We start from the raw sequence: 18,814 nt of genomic DNA, 5'->3' as shown, positions 1-18,814 counted from the left end.
TAATCATCCTGTAATGAGCCCTAAAGATAAAATGTGGCCTTTAAGTTGTTTCAGGGAGACCTTTAAACCTCATCGTGCACACCTACACACACACACACACACACACACACACACACACACACACACACACACACACACACACACACACCGTAGACTCTTTTGACCCTCTTAATGCTCCACGCTGCAACTGTATTTCAGCAAATTGATTTTTTTATTATCAAGCATCAACAGGCCAGTTCTCATTGTGCATTAGGTGTCACACAAAATTATGGTTTCTTCTTACATGTCCAGGGCAGTCGGTGCAAAATTTTCCAATAAAGGATGGGTAGCAGATGTTCTGGCATATTTAGTCTGTTTCAAAAATCAGACGTGTTTAAAACTTGAAAAATCATCTCAGCTAATTTAATATTTGCTGTTCAGTTTTTCAGACATATATATATATATATATATATATATATATATATATATATATATATATATATATAAAAAAGTGTCTAAGCAAAGATTGCCGGGCCACAGCTTTGAAACATGCTTTTCTGTTTAGCATCGTTTAACATTTTCTTTGGCAGTTATTGGTGTCTTGGCAAAACAATCAGAAAGGTCATGAAAACATGGTCCTAAATTATTCACTTTAAACCGAGGAAGTGACGGGGGGAAAGGAAACAGAACAGCGACATGGTGCTGTGTGGATTTTCAATTGTTTGTAAAACTGCTGACTGCAGAGTTTGAGCTAATTGTATGTTTGCGTTAGTGCTGGACAAGTGTTGGTGTGTGTGTGTGTGTGTGTGTGTGTGTGTGTGTGTGTGTGTGTGTGTGTGTGTGTGTGTGTGTGTGTGTGTATGTGTGTGTGATGGATAAAGGAGAAGGATACAGAGGCAGCTGTCATTATGGGGGAGTCATTATTGGGGTGTATACTTTACTGTCCATGTGTGGAGGGTCGTTAGCGGTGCCTGAAGAGATTGATTGTCTTCAGGCACTCACCGAGAGCTGAGATGGTTTGTTAAACACTCAGAGATTTAATTAATGTCTGTGTGTGTGTGTGTGTGTGTGTGTGTGTGGGTGTGTGTGTGTGTGTGTGTGTGTGTGTGTGTGTGTGTGTGTGTGTGTGTGTGTGTGTGTGTGTGAAGGTGAAACATGATTCATATGTGCCTTCAGCAGCGATCCCACTATTATAATAGAGAGAAGCTCTCATGATTCATGATAATCTCTTCCTGTCCCCTAAAGAAAGAGATAGATAGATAGATAGATAGATAGATAGATAGATAGATAGATAGATAGATAGATAGATAGATAGATAGATAGATAGATAGATAGATAGATAGATAGATAGAGGCCAATCTTCAGGCTGGGACATACCGACCTGTCACAGAAGCAAAGAACAGGAACAAGGATATTATCATAATCACGGCACACTTGCTCTTAATCTGTCTGAGAGCTGTCACAAAGTGAGATGTGACATCTTGATTTGACATTTATTTTCACTCCCACAGATTTAGATACTCATCATCTTCATTTACTTTTAAGATTTTGACTGAAAAATATACAGACTTATTCAGAGCAGATTTCTTTTTAAGTTTTAGACATTGATGATCAACAAAACAAAACAAAGCAAAGCAAAGCAAAGCAAAGCAAAGCAAAGCAAAGCAAAGCAAAGCAAAACAAAGCAAAACAAAACAAAACACTCATAGATTTACATATATATTTTGTTCTGGTGGCCCAGGCTTGGTCACAAAGTATGGAGATCTGTTTCATTCAAAATGAAATAAATAAATAAATGAAAAAATAAATAAATAATTCTTGAAATAAATTAAAATAAAATAAGTTAAAATTTCTTTTAAAAATATTTTATTTCATGGGGATATTTATTTATTTCATTTAATATTTATTAATAATTTATGAATAGTAGTATTTATTTATTTATTCATTTATTTATTCATTTATTTAATTTTGAATGAAACGGCTCTCCATAACAAAGAGCAAGAACAGAAGAGAAGAAGGAAAAAAAAAACTGCGGTATTCCCACAGTGAGACAGACAGGGTCAAAAGCAATGTGCTCAAATCTTTTGTGTCAGGTTTTACTTAAGGAAATTGACCAATGGAGAGCTGTTTTGACAGCTCTGACCTTTGTGGGGATGGGAAGTCCAAAATACGTTCAAAATGGACTTACTGTTGCCATTTAGCTCACACACACTACCAAACCAGCAGCAGGGGTCTGCGTACAGTTACAAGACAGAGGTGGATGGTTCAAGTACATCTCTTTGTTAAGCTGTTTCAACCTTTTGTCCTGTTGTCATCCAAGCTAGCAAGCTGGCTGAGTGACAGTAGGGAGCTGCCCCCCCCCTTGTTCCAACAAAGTAAATCTTAAGAGCTTGAACAGCTTACAGCAGCAGCCACTGCCGAGTGTCAGCCCGTCACACAATACAGTCGGAAAGAGTAATGTAGTGCAGTGGAGGGTTGAATGTGTGTTTGCCATCAGACAGTGATCGCTGCATGATATGAATTAATAAAAACATGCCAAATAAATTACAGTACCAGCATTTTAGTCATCAAGTCATCGTTTATTATTTCAGTAACCCCACAGGGCACATGTGAAAAACAAAAATCTCTCACTCAGGAACCCACATTTCTGTAAATTGCCCACTGAAGCAGTTTTTTTCCATTTTGAGACTCTATTTCTGTTATTGACTAAAGCAATCAAGTCAGCTTGTTTCTGCGGAGCAGAGAATGAGCGCTGCTTTATTCTCACTGATGGATGGTGCCTTCAGATTGATGAGGTCTGTCAGCAGGATTTTTAATTTCATGGTGAGGACATTTACCCGAATCACTATTACTGTTCAGAACTCACCTTTTCCTCAAAGGAGCTCATTTTTTTGTGCAGCTGTCTCATCCACTCATCCTCAAACATCAATCAGTTACCATTAAATGATCCTTTTTCTGTACGACGACTGTGCTATTTGTCACAGCGGTTCAGGTCTGTCACTCTCTTTAATGACCAATGCCCTTTCCAGTGAATTGTACAATTGTGACTTTCATGTATGGCTCGGCCAGTGACGCTAATGACAATTAAGTGACCTTTTGCTTTCATAACAAATGCTCCTATAGTTAGATTTGGTAGAAAAGGCTCTGCTGATTAACGGAGCTCTCGCTGAATCCCGGCAGCAGCAGGGATTTTCACAGAACAGATCCCGTTTGCTAAACAAATATATAAACATGAAAAACAGGATTCTGGGGCGGTGGAGCAAAATAGACCCTGTTTTCACAGATGACCTCCAGACAGTGTCGGGATAATCAGGTCGGGTGTTGTCCACAGTTGCGCAGCAGGAGACAGTCCGCTCAGGATGCGTTCTGGAAATGCTCCGCATGATTTCGGCAATGGTGCTGCCTGATCTCAGTGTGCAACAGGAAGGGCACACTCTGTTCTGGTGCAAATCAGCACAGTTGGACATCACATGGACTTTGTACCTAATTGGACATTAGAAACTATTTTAATGTCCAGACATTTGCTCTACAAAACTAATGTCTACAGATAGTTTTCTTTCTCTTGGCTTCAGTTTTCTGGTTATGAATCCCATACCAGATCATCGGATCAAAATCCCTGTCAGTGCTTGGATGTCAGTGCTCTGCTTGGACTGATGCTATGTTTCATTTGACAGTAAGGTGTAGCTACCATGTGATGAGTGCAAGAACTTTGCTGTGCTGCATGAGAGGTTTTGGGGTTTCTCTTCAAGTTTTTTAAAGCTGGTGATTATTGAGAAACAAGGAACTCAAAGAAAGACGCAGAAGGAACACTGAACCAAACAGCCAGTTCACATAAAGCCAGACCTCCCTTTCTCCCTTTGTTACCGTACGTTTATGAACCATGACTGCTGCAGGCATGAAATTTTGTTGAAACAACTTGCAGTCATGGGTGACTCTCACATTAGCATTGCATTCTGTCTGAGCACACAGCAACAATGCCACTTCCAATGCAAATCTCTGCTTTCTGCAGTGACCCTCCACAGAGACTGCCCAACAGTAGGCTCCTCAGTGGCAATAAGACAAAGTAAAATACAAGTTTCTTGTGATTGCTTCAGTCTTTAGTATAATTTTGTCCCCCATAACCTACCTCACCATACTGTGCCATAATGTGGTAGATAAGCACAGTGCATCTTTCTCGTGGTGCAGAGGCAATCACCTGGTAAAATTTGATGTCTAAATAAAAACCTGCACCATCAGTACTTGTAATATGATAACACTGTATTATGCTATATATAATACATATATAGTACACAATAGTAAATTAATGCCTAAAGTGAAATTGTAAACAAAATTTACTGCTTCCTGAATTACAGATCACACAGTTTATAAAGTTGGTCTTCACCAAAAGAGACAATATGAGGAAAAACAGGTCTATATCTTGATTTAAAAAAAAAAAAAAGTCTATTAAGTTTATTCATAACAAAAGATTCACAACTGAGTGGAGGGCCTGAGCAGTAGGCGACATGGTTAACCTTTAATATTTACAGGGGAATTCAAAATACTAATGATCCAAAAATGTTGGTGGAGCCTGCACCTGTTGAACTCGCCTGTTTGATTAAACTGGACATCAAAGCTTTCCTTGCTAACAGAGTGCTAAAGGAGTTATTAAAAACTTCTTCATACTAACTCTGCTACATCAGGCATGTTGGTGATTAATAAGATTGAAGTATAAACAGTTAAAACATGAAGCAAAGATACTGCAGAGATTTCAAAGTCTTCTCCAAAAAGTCTCATCGCTTCATGGCGTTGAATCTCCTGCTGTATAATCTGTGAATCTTGGAGCCCCTATAGTTTCATATCATTGAAATGAAGGTAAAGAATTACCTGCTCAAACACTTGTTTCTTGAGCCTGGCTGCACCACATGTGCCAGGTTACAAAAACCAAGAGGTGCGCAGAAAGTTGACACCAAAGCATGGCATTCACCACCAGCTGTATCGACATTACTCAGTTTGCAGAGTAACCAACCAAGCTGGAGTGTATTTATCTTGCAGTGGTAACTCATGAAATCTACAAGGTGTGCATCTTGTCATATTTCTGCAATGTGGAAATTGGCAGACACAAACCATTTTATTTGATTTGCTCCTGCCTTTTCTGTACAAACACATTATAATTGTGTCCTGCTGTAACATGCAGAGAAATCATGGCGAGTGCAGAGACCTCCCTCTGGTGTGCGTTTACTTGCCTCTGCAAAATGGACATTTTCTTTTGATGCTCGCTCTCCTCTGACAGCATAGATGACACTGTACAGGGGGATGATCCTGTTCCACATCGATGCTGATTCATGCATGGCTTTTCAATAGTCCATCAAGCACTAACAGACTATTCCAGCATGAAAACTAGTGCCAGATAAATTAAAGAAAAATTAAAGGATTCACAGCAGCAGATTCTTATAAAAACATCCAAGAAAGGTTACTCAGAGTCAACCACATGCCCACTCAGAGCAACCGCACACCGATGTGAAAAGATCAGCCCTAACCTGTCTGCCATTCACTGCATGAATCTCAGGTTAAATTTGCTGTTAAGCATACTCCAGAGTGAAGTCATTTTCAGATATTTATTCACTCATTTTTTCTCTAAAGGTCCGTGCTATTTATTTAAGTAAATTTAGGTTTGCCTCCTTTCCTGTTAGTACATTTGCAGTGCTGTGAGTATGAAGGCAGACGTCCTTTATGAAAGATTTTTTCTGAGGCTCACAAGGAGGAATATACTGTAGCTGCCTATTTATGAGGTCATTTATTTGGCTGACAGCAACCATTTAAATGTTGTGCTTTGGCCAATCGCTCATGTCAAACACATTTAGGATGATGACCATTCCCTTTTCTGCCAGTTGATAGCGCTGACCGTGTTCTAGGGCTCATCCCACCGATCACTGCACCTGAAGTCAAAGCAGCCGTCAAGAAAATGAAATGTGGATCAGAAGACATCCTAACAGAGGCGTGGCAGCCTTGGTGCCTCAATCCTAAACCAAAAAGACAATGACAGTGAAGTGCTTAGTTTGGATGACCAGTGCTACTGTACCGTGCCCATTTGGAAGTGATATTACGGAGTTTGCAAATTACCAGCTGATTTGGAAAAACCTTCCGACCAGATCCCGTATGACATCTATTTGGCTCCTTGGGCACACAGCGTCCCAGAAGACTGTGTCCAATGGGTCCAGCTACTTTACCGTAATGTCACCACTCTGGACCTCGCCACCTTTTATCATCAATGTTTGAACCCACCAAGAATCAGCTCTTTGCTTTTCATCCTCTGTATGGACACAGCAATGGCCAATCTCCTGCTGAGCCATCTGTGGAATCTGCTGTATGCAGATGATGATCTCCTAGCTGATAAAGATTGGCTAAGGCTTCAAGATCACACACACAACAGTGGAAGGACCAGGTGGAAGTGAATAGTATGTGGCTAGGACCAAATACATGGAGTGTGGACTGGAGACTGATGGAACGATTAATATAGACAGACTAGCTCTAAAGAGAGTGACAGAGTTCAAATATCAGCTTCATCATCTACAGCGATGGTGTCACCCTCCAAGATACACAGACCTGGGTGAACACAGCATGAATGAAGTGGCTCCAACTCAGTGGCACCCTCTGAGACCAACAGATTCCCATTTGTCTGAAGTCAAAGATTTAAAGATCATCATATGCCTGGACTCTATGTGTCCAAGTGCTGGCCAGCAACAACGAAGCATGAATAGGCACCGTGTGCTTCAGTGGATTCTAGGACCACACCACTAGCGAAGGTGTAAGAAAATGAATGGCACTGATTACAGCCAAGATACCGGAACAGCGACTTCAATGGTATGGACACATGACAAGAAGGACCTGGTGGCAAAAGCTACTCTTCACCTCTATCCCTAAGGATGATGATCCAGAAGGTGACTGAAGAAGAAGTGGCTCAACTGCCTTAGAGAAGACATGCAATGTGTGATTGTTGTTGACACCTTTGGTCACTCCAGGTGGTGATGGATGTGCAGCACAGCGGAGCCTGTGCCTGTGTGGGACAAACGCTAAGAAGATTTGGTTCACAGCATGTTGTGTGTTTGAATTTTGATGATGATTTCATACTATACAGAACTTAAAAGCCACAGCTGACGAAATGACGTTGTGAAAAAGGGGATTTAGTTGTGGCATGTCAAAATTGTTATGGTCCCCATCCTCTCACTGCTGCTTCGGACTTTTCGCCCTTTTGCCTTCTTTCTTTCATTTTCTCTATCATGTGTGTCTATGAGTCTACTTGGGCTTTTTGCAGGGGGCGTGGCTTGCTGCAGATTCCCTCACTTCCTCAGCTGGCATGACTGCTCATCATTTCACCACTTTCCTGCAGTATAAAGCTCTTTCAAAATCTCTGGTTGAAAGAAAGACTTAACTCTTTCCCTGCATCCTCCTTTAGAGTGCACCCGGCTTAGAACCTTAACAAGAACTGCATTTAAACTGTATATTGCCATATTTGATTGTTCATACAGTAGTGGTTTGCACATTCGCCTAATGTTCGATCCTGCAAGAATGCACAAATCGCTTTGTGTCAGGAAGGGCGTCCAGCACAAAAATCTGCAAGATCAAACATGCAGAGCGACCTTCTGTGGCGATCCCTTGTGAATAAGGGAGTAGGTGAAAGCAGCTCATTGTTATATATGATTGCATCTCCGGTGCTCAAAATAGGAAAACACAAGACTGAGAATATTGTGCAAATTAATTAATTACATGTTAAATAAAGGCATAAAAATATTCTTGTGAATTCAGTGATTAAATGTTTAAGTTCCAAACCTGTTTGGATGAAGTTCCTGATTTATAAACATGACACTGACAGCAGTGATAAATAACAGATTCACTCACAGAGAGAAAGTTTCAAAAACTTTTCCAGAATATTTGAAGTCAAAATGAAATTAATAATCCTCACACAGTGATTGCAAAAAAATAGTTTCTGTGTGAAGTTTGCATGTTCTCCCTGTACCCATGTGGGTGTCCTCTGAGTACTTCAACTTCCTCCCACAGTCCAAACAAGAATGCACACTAGGTTAATTGTTGATTCTAAATGGGCTGTGGATGAGAAGCAGATAAGCCCTGCATGAATGCATGCTTAATTGTGACTTCTAGTCAAAAGCGCTGTGAGTGATTGCTAAGACCGGAAAAGCCGGTCCATTTTTATGAGGAATTCAAATATAAAATCACTGACTAAACATCTCCATGTGAGCACAGCTTATGCTGTGATTTGATTCAGACCGACTCTGATGTGTATAGGTGTACAGGAAGAAGTGGGTGGCTACTGCTGCCCTTTTGTTTTCCCTGCCCTTTTCATGCTGAAAAACAGAAACAGAGTCTCTAAACAAGGTGCTGCTAACACTCATTCCAAGATTAGCCATAAAGGGGCATTTACTCGGCAGCATTCGCTCTATGCAGTGCACATTACCCACCTGGCAAACACTCCTCCACAGATTTGATTCATAAGCAATGAGCATTCAAGGTCACAGAAACATTTTTATCTTCCTAAAAAGCACACTCTTGTTTCCTGCTATATTAAAAAAAGACTGCAGCTCACTTAAATATCACGTACCTGCCAAACCTGCTCGCAGATCCTGGAGACAGGTCAAGTATACCAAATTCATCATTTTAATGTTGTGCATCATTAACTGTATGACTGCAGTATTTTTTTGGTCTCAATAATACTAATGCCATCATAGGCATTAGCAAGATTGCAAATTTTACAGAGAAGAAGCCAAATAAGTTTAGTAATTCTCTAGTTGGCAGCTTTCAGACTCATTTTGTGGATAAATGTTAAAGCAACACGTCTTTTTTTTTTTCTCATGTCAGAAAAATGTTTTTGGGGGGTTTATTTACAAAGTCTGTGAGAGAATCTGTGGTTTGGTCACAGACCTACAGGCTGAGAGTCACTGAGTGTGGGAGTTGGAGGGAACATGAATGATTTAGTCTTTAAAATGGAGTTAAATAATAAATATCAGGAGCTGACTCATAACTTCATTGCTAACTTTTCACGCCAGCAGTCAATATCTATATCTATAGTGAGATTTTCTTTTCTCTCCTTTGTTTTGTCTGATCTTTGAAGCTGAGGATTCTTGGCTTTATTATAACTGAATGAGAAAGCATCTGATTCTTTTCCCTCTTTTAACGTCACAGATGGGAACTTTTGTCATTATGGGGTTGGTAAATGTGTCAGATGAGGTCAAAAGTAGTTTGCCACCACACTGCATTTAAAGTTAAATTTATCATCTTCGCATGCCAAAAGAAAATGTGTTGTTTGGCCCACATTAAAAGTGTGAGAAGGGGTAATGTTGCCATCAGCCATGAACTTCATGTTTAAAAATGGACGGGAGATGCAACCTGCCGACCTGATACAAAATAAATTCATGGTGGGAGACTGACAGCAGGGTGCGCATGAATTGGAGCTTTTGATAAAGATGTTTTGTGACAGGCAATTATTAATTCACTGAAAAGCAGAAGCCAAGTGATCAAGGGCCATGACATTTTAATGTAACATTCCAATTCAATTAGATGAAAAATGAACATTTCTTCTTCATATGAGGTCACATTTAGCAGGAAAAGCTTTTCTTCTCAGGTCTGTGCATGCAGTGCTGCAGTCATCATAGGTATCTCTGAGCCTAGTGATTACCAGCATTAATGGCAAGAAGGTGTGTTAGGGTCAGTAACACTGCCCTATCCAATTATTCCATCCCGTTTGATTACTTTGCATAATTTTCCATCAACAGCTGTGACCAGCATGTAACTGGTTTCACACCTTGTAAAATGCTCTGGATATACAAAGGCTATACGAATAAGGACCTGCATGATTAGCAATTGTAATGCACGTTTGCGCCTTTTATGCATAAAACTACTTTTTGTCCAACAGTATCTCAAAAGGTATGCTGACAGTAGAGCACGACAAATTTATAAGGCCTGATATGCAAAAGCACCATCTGGCCAGCAGAGGGCGACTCCTCTGATTGTAGGGAAAGTAAGACAAGTCTGTCAGAAAGTTATCCTGCTGCTGACTACATTTGTTGCCTCAGTAAGCACTTTCCTAATAACTTTATGGTACAAGCTGAAAGTTTCAAGTCCTACTTTAATGCAGCACAAAATTAAATTAGTAAATTATTGTCCCATTTAGAGCAAAATAAACAATTAAACAGGGCATGTGTTTGGGTTTGGTTGCCTTATGATTGTTAAATCACTGGTGTACAAGCCAACGGATTATGTCATGGCAGCTAACTCCATTCTTTCCATTCTGTCTATAGTTAGAAAAATGAGCTGATAGAAACTCAACATATTTGGGAATTCCTTTATGGCTGTTGGAACAGCTCCAGGTGACAACCTTGTGAAGCTGGTTGAGAGAATGGAGAGTTTGCATGAACTTGAATTTCAGATGCTTTAATTAAAATTTTTGTTGTCTTCAGTGATGCTTTAAAAAGACAGCTAGATAATAATAAAAATAAAGAAAAGGCCTTGAACGAGCAAATGTATCCTGTGTTTTGATCAGTACTCCATTTATGGTGACTGAACATAACACTTCATTTTCAGGTGCTGTTATTAAGCAAAAATCTTTGATTCAATTCAATTTCAATTCAATTTTATTTATATAGCACCAAATCACAACAGTCACCTCAAGGTACTTTATATTGTAGGTAAAGACTCTATAATAATACAGAGAAAACCCCCTTTTAACAGGAAGAAACCTCTGGCAGGGAGGGGCAGTCGTGTGCCGCGACCGGTTGAGGCTGAGGGGAGAAAGACAGGACAAAAGACATGCTGTGGAAGAGAGCCAGAAATTAATAATAAATAATGATTAAATGAAAAGTCGGGGTATAAACAGAGTGAAAAGAGATGAATGAAAAGAAACACCCAGTGCATCATGGGAACCCCCCAGCAGCCTAGACCTATTGCAGCATAACTAAGGGATGGTTCAGGGTCACCTGATCCAGCCCTAACTATAAGCTTTATCAAAAAGGAAAGTTTTAAGCCTAATCTTAAAAATAGAGAGGGTGTCTGCCTCCTGAACCCAAACTGGGAGCTGGTTCCACAGAAGAGGGACCTGAAAGCTGAAGGCTCTGCCTCCCATTCTACTCTTAAATATCCGAGGAACCACAAGTAAGCCAGCAGTCTGAGAGCGAAGTGCTCTATTCAGGTGATATGGTACTATGAGGTCTTTGAGATAAGATGGGGCCTGATTATTCAAGACCTTGTATGTGAGGACAAGAATTTTAAATTCTATTCTGGATCTAACAGGGAGCCAATGAAGAGAAGCCAGTATGGGAGAAATATGCTCTCTCTTTCTAGTCCCCATCTAGTGCTCCTCTGAAGAAATTCAGCTCATAAGACCCAGATAATCATCCATGAGACATCCAATGTCAAAAATGTCATTCTTATCCACTCTGGTTCCCGCAATCTTAAGCCGGATCTCATCATCTTGCTGGACTACAATGTCTTCATCAGCTATCTTATAACAGGGTGGGTTAGAATTGGGGTCAAACTCCATCTCTGAGGGGTTAGAGTGGCGAGAGATAAAACAAGACATGGGACCTATTTCTGTGAACAATACGACCTTGTTAACCTGAGTGACCACAGCATCCACCACTTCTCCTTTAAACGGATGGAAAACGATGGCCCCGTATTATACTGGGTAGAGGACAAAACCTCCACCTGGCTGGATGATGCCAGCCCCAATGTTGTCAGTGGTGGTGACTGCAATGACAAAGCCATACATGCCAGTACAAGTCCCTTCCACCTCTGTGAAAAGCTTCTGCTTCACTCTGTTGAGCAGATTTGGGCCAAAATATTTTGGATGTAGTAAGATTTCATGCTCCAAAGAAATACGGCAAAACATTTCTCTCTGTTTTGTGTTTAATCCCAACTCAAAATTCTTGTTTTATTATATATCCCAAAAGGTTTCCCAAGTATTGAATGAAAACCAGCCTTTTGTTTGTTGTTTCTTTGATCGGCTGTTACATTCTTAAATGAATTTGAAACTTACCCACAAGAAGTGACCAACACGGTTAGCATCCATATGGCCACAAGCTCTGGCTGCTACATGCACATTCTCAAATGTGGGTGCTGGTGAAGTGGGCTAACATCTGTTTTACCAGTAATTGATTTTCTCCTTGCAGTAGGCAATAAATCCGACCCTGCCATTTATCATTAACCATTTGTTTCGAGAGGAGAGAGGTTACTACAGCTAGGCAGATAGTGGATAAATAAATAAAGCATCTAAACACTGAGCTTTTCGACTGATCTAGTCGAAATTCGCAGCTGCTGCCAAAACGATGGCAGAACAGTAAGCTACAAGTCACTGGGCCATTTGGCTTCTATAATCAATCAGAGGGGAGAATTGAGTTTATCTCTCTTTCTGCGCGTCACGAGAAGAGGCAAATGTCAATTTTATGGGTTGTAACTGAAACACAGAGTGCCCTCACTTTAGCGCACAGGAGCCTGTGGAGTGAAGTGAGACACTTTTTGATTGATTATAGGGTTTCGAGTGCCATAGGTGCTGTATGATTGAGTGTGAGGCACTGTGTGTGTGTGTGTGTGTGTGTGTGTGTGTGTGTGTGTGTGTGTGTCGGGCAGCAGCTGCTCCCTCCCTGACTCTTTATCCCTTCCTCTCACATATTCAGTCCTGCGGTGGCGGATGGGCTCGCTGCTCCCGCCTGCAGGAGCGCAGACATCTGAGCCCGTTAGTGTTAAAGAAAAGCTGACGGAAACACAAAGAGGTCTCCCAACAACAAAGCGTGCTGCCGCGCTGGGACTGAAAGGGGGATTTTACAGCGCATACACCAGTTGTCAGCGATCCAGGAGCAACTTTGCCACTGTCTTCTTTTTTTTTCCTGTGTGTTGCAGATCTTCAGTATCTGGCTGCCTCTTTAACATCCTCAGGCTTTCAGCATCAAGATGATCCGCATATGCACAGTCAGTAACACTCTCTGGTCAGCTCTTTATATTATTATTTATTTATTATATTTATTTGACAAACAGCTAATTATTTTTTTAATCTTTTAACCACTTATGGTTTAGATAATGTGTTTTAAATGAAGTGCTTGGTTTAGTTACTATACTGTAACATTAGGTTGTGATGGTGACGTGGACTGCCTCTCTTTGTTCATAGCTCAAATCGAAAAGAAAATCTATGCAAAAACCTGCAAAGGGAGGTTAATATGTTTCAAGGGACACTTTAAGAAAGTAAAAAAATCTGTTTTGGTCTTAACCAGGTCTTTGGTACTAAAAATGACAGTAAATACTGAGTTACTTACTTTGTTCATCAAATGCGTGTCTGTGGTTTTCTGTCCAGGAATGTGTGATTTTCTGATGCTGGCTCTACAGAGCTGCTGATACAGCTACAGGTGAAAACAGCCTCTGATATCTGCTCGGTTTCTCTAAACAGATGGGACTGCATCAGTATGATGGACTACAGGTGCGAGAAGGACGAGAGAGTGAGGCAGGAGGGGGAGGTTTGTATTAGGTTTCCCTTCCTTGAAGGTGATAAAGACTATTAATGTCTGGTGGTGGATTATCAGGTTCAGACAGCCACTCCCTAGAGGAATGAATGTACCATACGTTACATAAGAACTGCACTGGGACCAGTGCTGAACAGCGTCATAACTCCGGCTGACTCATAAGATGGGGAACCAAGGTTTCCGTTCCTTTAAAGAGATTTTTATCCACTCGCTTCAGATGGACCTGCAGAGCTCAAGGCAAGAATGTGGAACCTGATGGGACATTTTGGATGACGATTTCTCTCCTTTCTGGATTTTAATAATATATATTTTGGCTTTTTTCTTCGTCATGTGTCAGGATGGATTTTAACGAGGACCAAAGCAAATCCATGCGGTAAGCCATCCAGCTGAGAGATTTCCATACTTCTCTGCTGCTTCCACTGGGAATCAGCATGGATCCTTCCCGCGACCAACTGTCGGACTGGAGCTCAGTTCAGCCCACCTTCACCCCACAGCTGCAGCCTGATGGCTCTCGGGAAAAACTCAACCACAATTACACCTTTCACAGTGCTCTAAATCTGCCCTCCACTTTCATCTCCCCCTCAGAGCCTCTGCCCTCTCTGCTGCCCACCTCTGTTCCATACTCCTCCCTCATCGCCTTCCCTTTATTCTCCACCACCTCTTCCTCAGGCATTAGGCAACCGCCGTACTCCTCCTTTGATTTATCCTTTTCCAACTTTTCCTCTAATGATTTGGCAGACCTGGAGAGCATGCTGCTCTGGACCCTCCACGAGCCCAGCACCATTGCGCTGACCGTCATGTACTGTCTGTCGTTCATTTTGGGATTCATTGGGAATTTAATGTCCCTTCGAGTCCTCACCAGCCAACGCAGTCGGCAGCTAGCCGGTGTGAGTGCTACACGCAGTCTCCTGGTGAACTTGGCAGTGTGTGACCTGGCTGTGGTGTGTGTGTGCATGCCCATCACTCTCGGAAGCCAGATCTACACCGCCTGGGTCTACGGTGACCTGTTGTGTCGAGCGGTGCCCTTCACGCAGGCCGTCTCGGTGTCGGCAAGCGTGTTAACGCTGACGGTGATCAGCGTCAATCGTTACTACAGCGTTCGATCACCGCTGCGAGCTCGCACCATGTTTACCCGCCGCCGGATCTTGGCAACTGTTGCCGTAGTGTGGACAGTGTCCTCGATGATGTGCGCTCCTATTGCTGTGATGAACCGCCGTCGGGAGATCAGCTTCGAGACTTTCACCATCTTGGTCTGTCAGGAGGAGTGGCCTCAGCATCGTCTCAAACAGGGGTAAGTAATCTAACAGACAACAGATCAGACCAGAGTTCAATGACCTAGTTTGTATTGCAAGATTCAGACACAGGTCAGCCGTGATCGACAGAAATGGAAATGGCGCTTGAGGATCCTGATATAAAGACTGAAGCCAGGGTGCTGGTAGGCCATCCTTGTTTGTTTTTTTGTTTTTTTACCCTCCAGGTCTGCTGCCAGGAATTAATGTTTAATTGAGCATGTCAGATTGGAGGAGGGTATCACAGATAACTCTGCTATTGGCTGTTCAGGATACCGTCACCTTTGTGTTGTGTTTGTGAGTGATTTGTAATGTGAGGCAATGTGAGGTGAAGCAAAACAGTCTCTTTGTCCATGCCGGTTATTAAAGTACGCTATCCTCCGCCAGGGGTCCTATATTCATATACAGGGAACCACTTGTCATTCAGACCTGCCTGAAGAGTCAGACTGAGAAATTCCACACTGATCATGCTTGAAAGAGGCCATCCTCTTTTCGTCTGGTGATGTGATGACTATCCAGCAATACCATTAAGCCCAGTTTTCAGTTCTAAGACAGTGCTGCTGGTTATAATCTTGCAGTATTGATCAGTGTGTTACGTCTGTGAAAATAGGATCAAGCTGAACAGTTTTGAGAAGGATCCTTTGTGTTCCTGATAATTATACTTGCACTGCTATGGATTTAACTTCAAAGAGTTGTCGCTATAATAAAAACACCATTCACATTACATATAGTTGATGTATGGAGGGTGTCAATGCAAAATGTCAATTTTAGAATTTCACCTTATAGACAGCTGCTAGTATAAATAACCATTTTATAATCATAAAAAAATAATCATTTTTCTTTTGCAGATACAATGTGCTGCTGTTTGTGATGCTCTACTGTTTGCCAGTGACCTTTAACCTCACCATAGGATTCCTTACTGGCAGGCGGCTTTGGGGAGGGAAGAAATCCGCTTTTGCTGATCTTGATCCTCGAAGTCAAGCGCTTCACACTTCCCGCCTTAAGATGCGCCAGAAGATTGCCAAGATGGTGGTGTGTCTAGTGCTTCTATTTGCAGTGTCCTGGCTGCCGCTCTACTTGGCTGACCTTTGGATTGACTGCGAACAAAGGCCATCATCTTGGCTCCTGCAGACAAGACCATTTGCCCAGTGGCTCGGCCTGACAAACTCCAGCCTTAACCCAATCTGTTACTGTTTCATTGGAGATCTGTACCGCTCAGCAAAGGTCATACGGACACGATACTACCAAAAGGTTGCCGCTCTTTTCAGCTCCTCATCATTCTCCAGCTCAGCTACAGTGGCGGCTCCTACAGCAGGGATTACAGACAGCAAAGTGTCCTCTGCTGAGCGCCGCCCCATTGCTGCTGCTGTGGCAGCGTCTGCATCCATGGTTACAATACCGAGGCTCTTGAACTTGGCGAGAGGCCAGGGACTGGGGCAGAAGGTCAGAGACAGTTCAGACAGTCGAGCAGGTTCTGACCACAGCATCTCAGACTGGTGTCGGTCTAGTCCCAGCGCATGTGACAGCTCCTTATTACCCTGCCAGCTCCACAACCTCCAGCACACCATACAAAAAGCAGACTTCCTGGCAACACGTAGATACTCTCTAAATGAGAAAGCTGGACCATTACCTTTAGGAATCGGTCCTGTTGAAATAGACGTTCTACCGCTGAGGAGGCATTCAGGGGATAGAGTATATAGTCTGTCAGCTGATAAGAGAGACATCATTACTATGGGGAAAGCCGCTTTCTGTTATGCTGGTCAACACAGGAGCAAAACACCACAAACCTACTCTCTGGTTGGGGACACGGAGGATGAAACAACTGATATGACCAGCCTATGAAAACTGCAATTTAGCTGATGTATCAACAGGGAGGAACTGCTTCCTTTTGTCCTGCAGGCAGTATAAAGACACACACTGCTCCCGAGTTACCGTTTTCAGTTGACATTGTAGAATAATCCTTGGCAAAAGTCATTCTTTGCTTTGAGGATAAACTGACCTGCTCTACACTCTCTTTCTTTCCATGTGTAGAAGTCTCTCCATGTTATCCAGAGCGCATGGGACCCAGGACTAGTATTCGCACCAAGTTCACATTTTTAAAGGCATGTGGAGGCAGCAGCTATGGACTGATCGGTGTAGGGCAACAGCTGGAGTCTTATCTAGCCCTGGGTTAGAAAACTAGTTGTCATTAAGAAGGATAAATTATGGCGTGTGCCATTACATGCAAGTCATATCATAGTTACAACAGCTTCTATCATCTGACTAAGACAATAACCCAGCAGGAGGTAAAGTATGATGAGTTTTTTTGTGTAGTTGCTTTTCTTTGTTTTCATTGTTTTTGCTAATGGTTTTGATTGTATTTTGTGCTCACAGGCAATGTGGGAACAAACTGTATTATACACAGACCGTGAGAATTTCTGACAGATCTTCACTGAATAATGTTACCATTAATGTCTGTTTTGCAATGTTAAATCAAGTTGCAAATGATTTCAGGAAGAAGGAGCAACATACATTAAAGCTCTTTTACCCAATTCAGTCCGAATCTTGGGAAGTATTATTAAGTATGAACTTTTGTAAAGGTCATTGCTCTACACACATTTTTGGCTGTAACCAAAGAATGGCTTTATGTGTGAATATAATTTAATATTAATTCAGAATAATGACTCAATAAGACAGTGCTTAATCTACTAGAGCCTAAAAAGGACTGACTGGCCAGGATGTACAAGGAAAAAAATGATGCCGAAGAGCCTATATGTGTACTGAATGATAGAGGTCTTTTAAAAGATGTCCATAAGCCTAAATGCATTTTGTTGTTGTCATGTGATTGGCTGATTAGATATTTGCATTAATGAAGGGCTAAACAGGTGGACCTAACAAAGACGTTGGTGAGTGGGTATTGGCCACGAGAATTTAAACAAACAAAACAGTGATCCTGGGACTGATTCGTGGGGCATACCATCCATCCATCCATCCGTCCGTCCGTCCATCCATCCGTCCGTCCGTCCATCCATCCGTCCGTCCGTCCGTCCATCCATCCATCCATCCATCCATCCAGCTATGACAGCTATCCCAGCTGTCATAGGGAGACAGAGTACATCCTGGACAAGTTTCCAGTCTATTGCAGGGCACACGCAGATAGAAAAGATGCTCCATTAAAGTAAATAAATAAATAAATAAAACTCAATGAATAAATATATTTCCAAGGGGAGCAAAATATCAAAAACAATTTTTAGTGCGGCTGAAGTAAAACTTGACTGATATTCAGAATATTAATAGCATGTAAAAGTATTTTAATTGCTCAACCACTGAAGTTTGTTGTTAAATTTATTAGTCCCTGCATATTTAGCAGTGTCTAAGAGTTTCAGTGAATTTCAAAGCTTAGAATAAAGAAAACTGCCCTACAGCTAGAAGTGGCCATAGAAGAAATATTCGCTGAAATGTTAAAGCAAATTTTCAAGATATGTTTTTTTAAAGAAAGCTGGATTTTGGCATTTTCCGTCGGTAAAGTGCCATTCTTTATTTTTAAAAAAAAAACCTATTGTGTAATTTCCTTAAAAGCAGCCAGTCTCATGCTGCAACTGTGACACAAGTTGCTGCAGTTTTTCATGTGTGTGAATACGCTGAGGATTTCCAGGGAAAATGAGACACGGTGTACACAGAGCAGAAAATGAAAACCTCAAAATAGACTGAATGATTTAATCCTCATGTAACTCTTCACGTTTATCAGATATTTGAAAGTTATACCACGTTAAGGGGTCAGTTCATCTGAATCACATAACAATTTAGTTTCTCTCTAAGCATGAGGATTATTGTGGCTTAATTCACCCAGTCTGAACAGAAAGTTCTGAGTAGCTCATTTTTGCTTCAGCACTGAACAGACCTACTGTCAGCATTTTCACTGTCCTTTTTTTTTTAAATAAAGGTGGGAAAGTGGTGGCACATATCTCACAGTGTAGATTAATTAAACCAAAACCATCTGCATGTTTAGATTTCTCGTTTAAAAAAAAAAAGACCAAAATATGTGTTTGCAATTCTGGTGAGCTGTCACTT

General features: G+C 41.5%; 2 protein-coding genes and 1 pseudogene across 2 annotated transcripts; 2 read left to right on the top strand and 1 right to left on the bottom strand.

The window, feature by feature from the left end:
- Positions 1-11,335: 11,335 nt before the first annotated feature.
- Positions 11,336-11,854, bottom strand: LOC115789052 (DNA-directed RNA polymerase II subunit RPB7 pseudogene; annotated as a pseudogene).
- Positions 11,855-13,906: 2,052 nt separating this feature from the next.
- On the top strand, positions 13,907-14,656 carry LOC115782469 (galanin receptor type 2-like; the record flags this gene model as incomplete). Its single annotated transcript, XM_030732682.1, has 1 exon — positions 13,907-14,656. A coding segment is annotated over exon 1 (750 nt), but the record flags the coding sequence as incomplete, so codon positions are not given.
- LOC115788282 (uncharacterized) lies at positions 14,638-17,076 on the top strand. Its single transcript, XM_030741257.1, has 2 exons — positions 14,638-14,766; positions 15,613-17,076. The coding sequence occupies exons 1-2, from the start codon at positions 14,657-14,659 to the stop codon at positions 16,604-16,606; spliced, it is 1,104 nt and encodes a 367-aa protein (XP_030597117.1). The 5' UTR covers positions 14,638-14,656; the 3' UTR covers positions 16,607-17,076.
- Positions 17,077-18,814: the final 1,738 nt, after the last annotated feature.

The sequence above is a fragment of the Archocentrus centrarchus genome, chromosome 1, assembly GCF_007364275.1.
Source record: "Archocentrus centrarchus isolate MPI-CPG fArcCen1 chromosome 1, fArcCen1, whole genome shotgun sequence".
NCBI lineage: Eukaryota > Metazoa > Chordata > Actinopteri > Cichliformes > Cichlidae > Archocentrus > Archocentrus centrarchus.
This window is presented reverse-complemented; position numbering and strand designations above follow the sequence as displayed.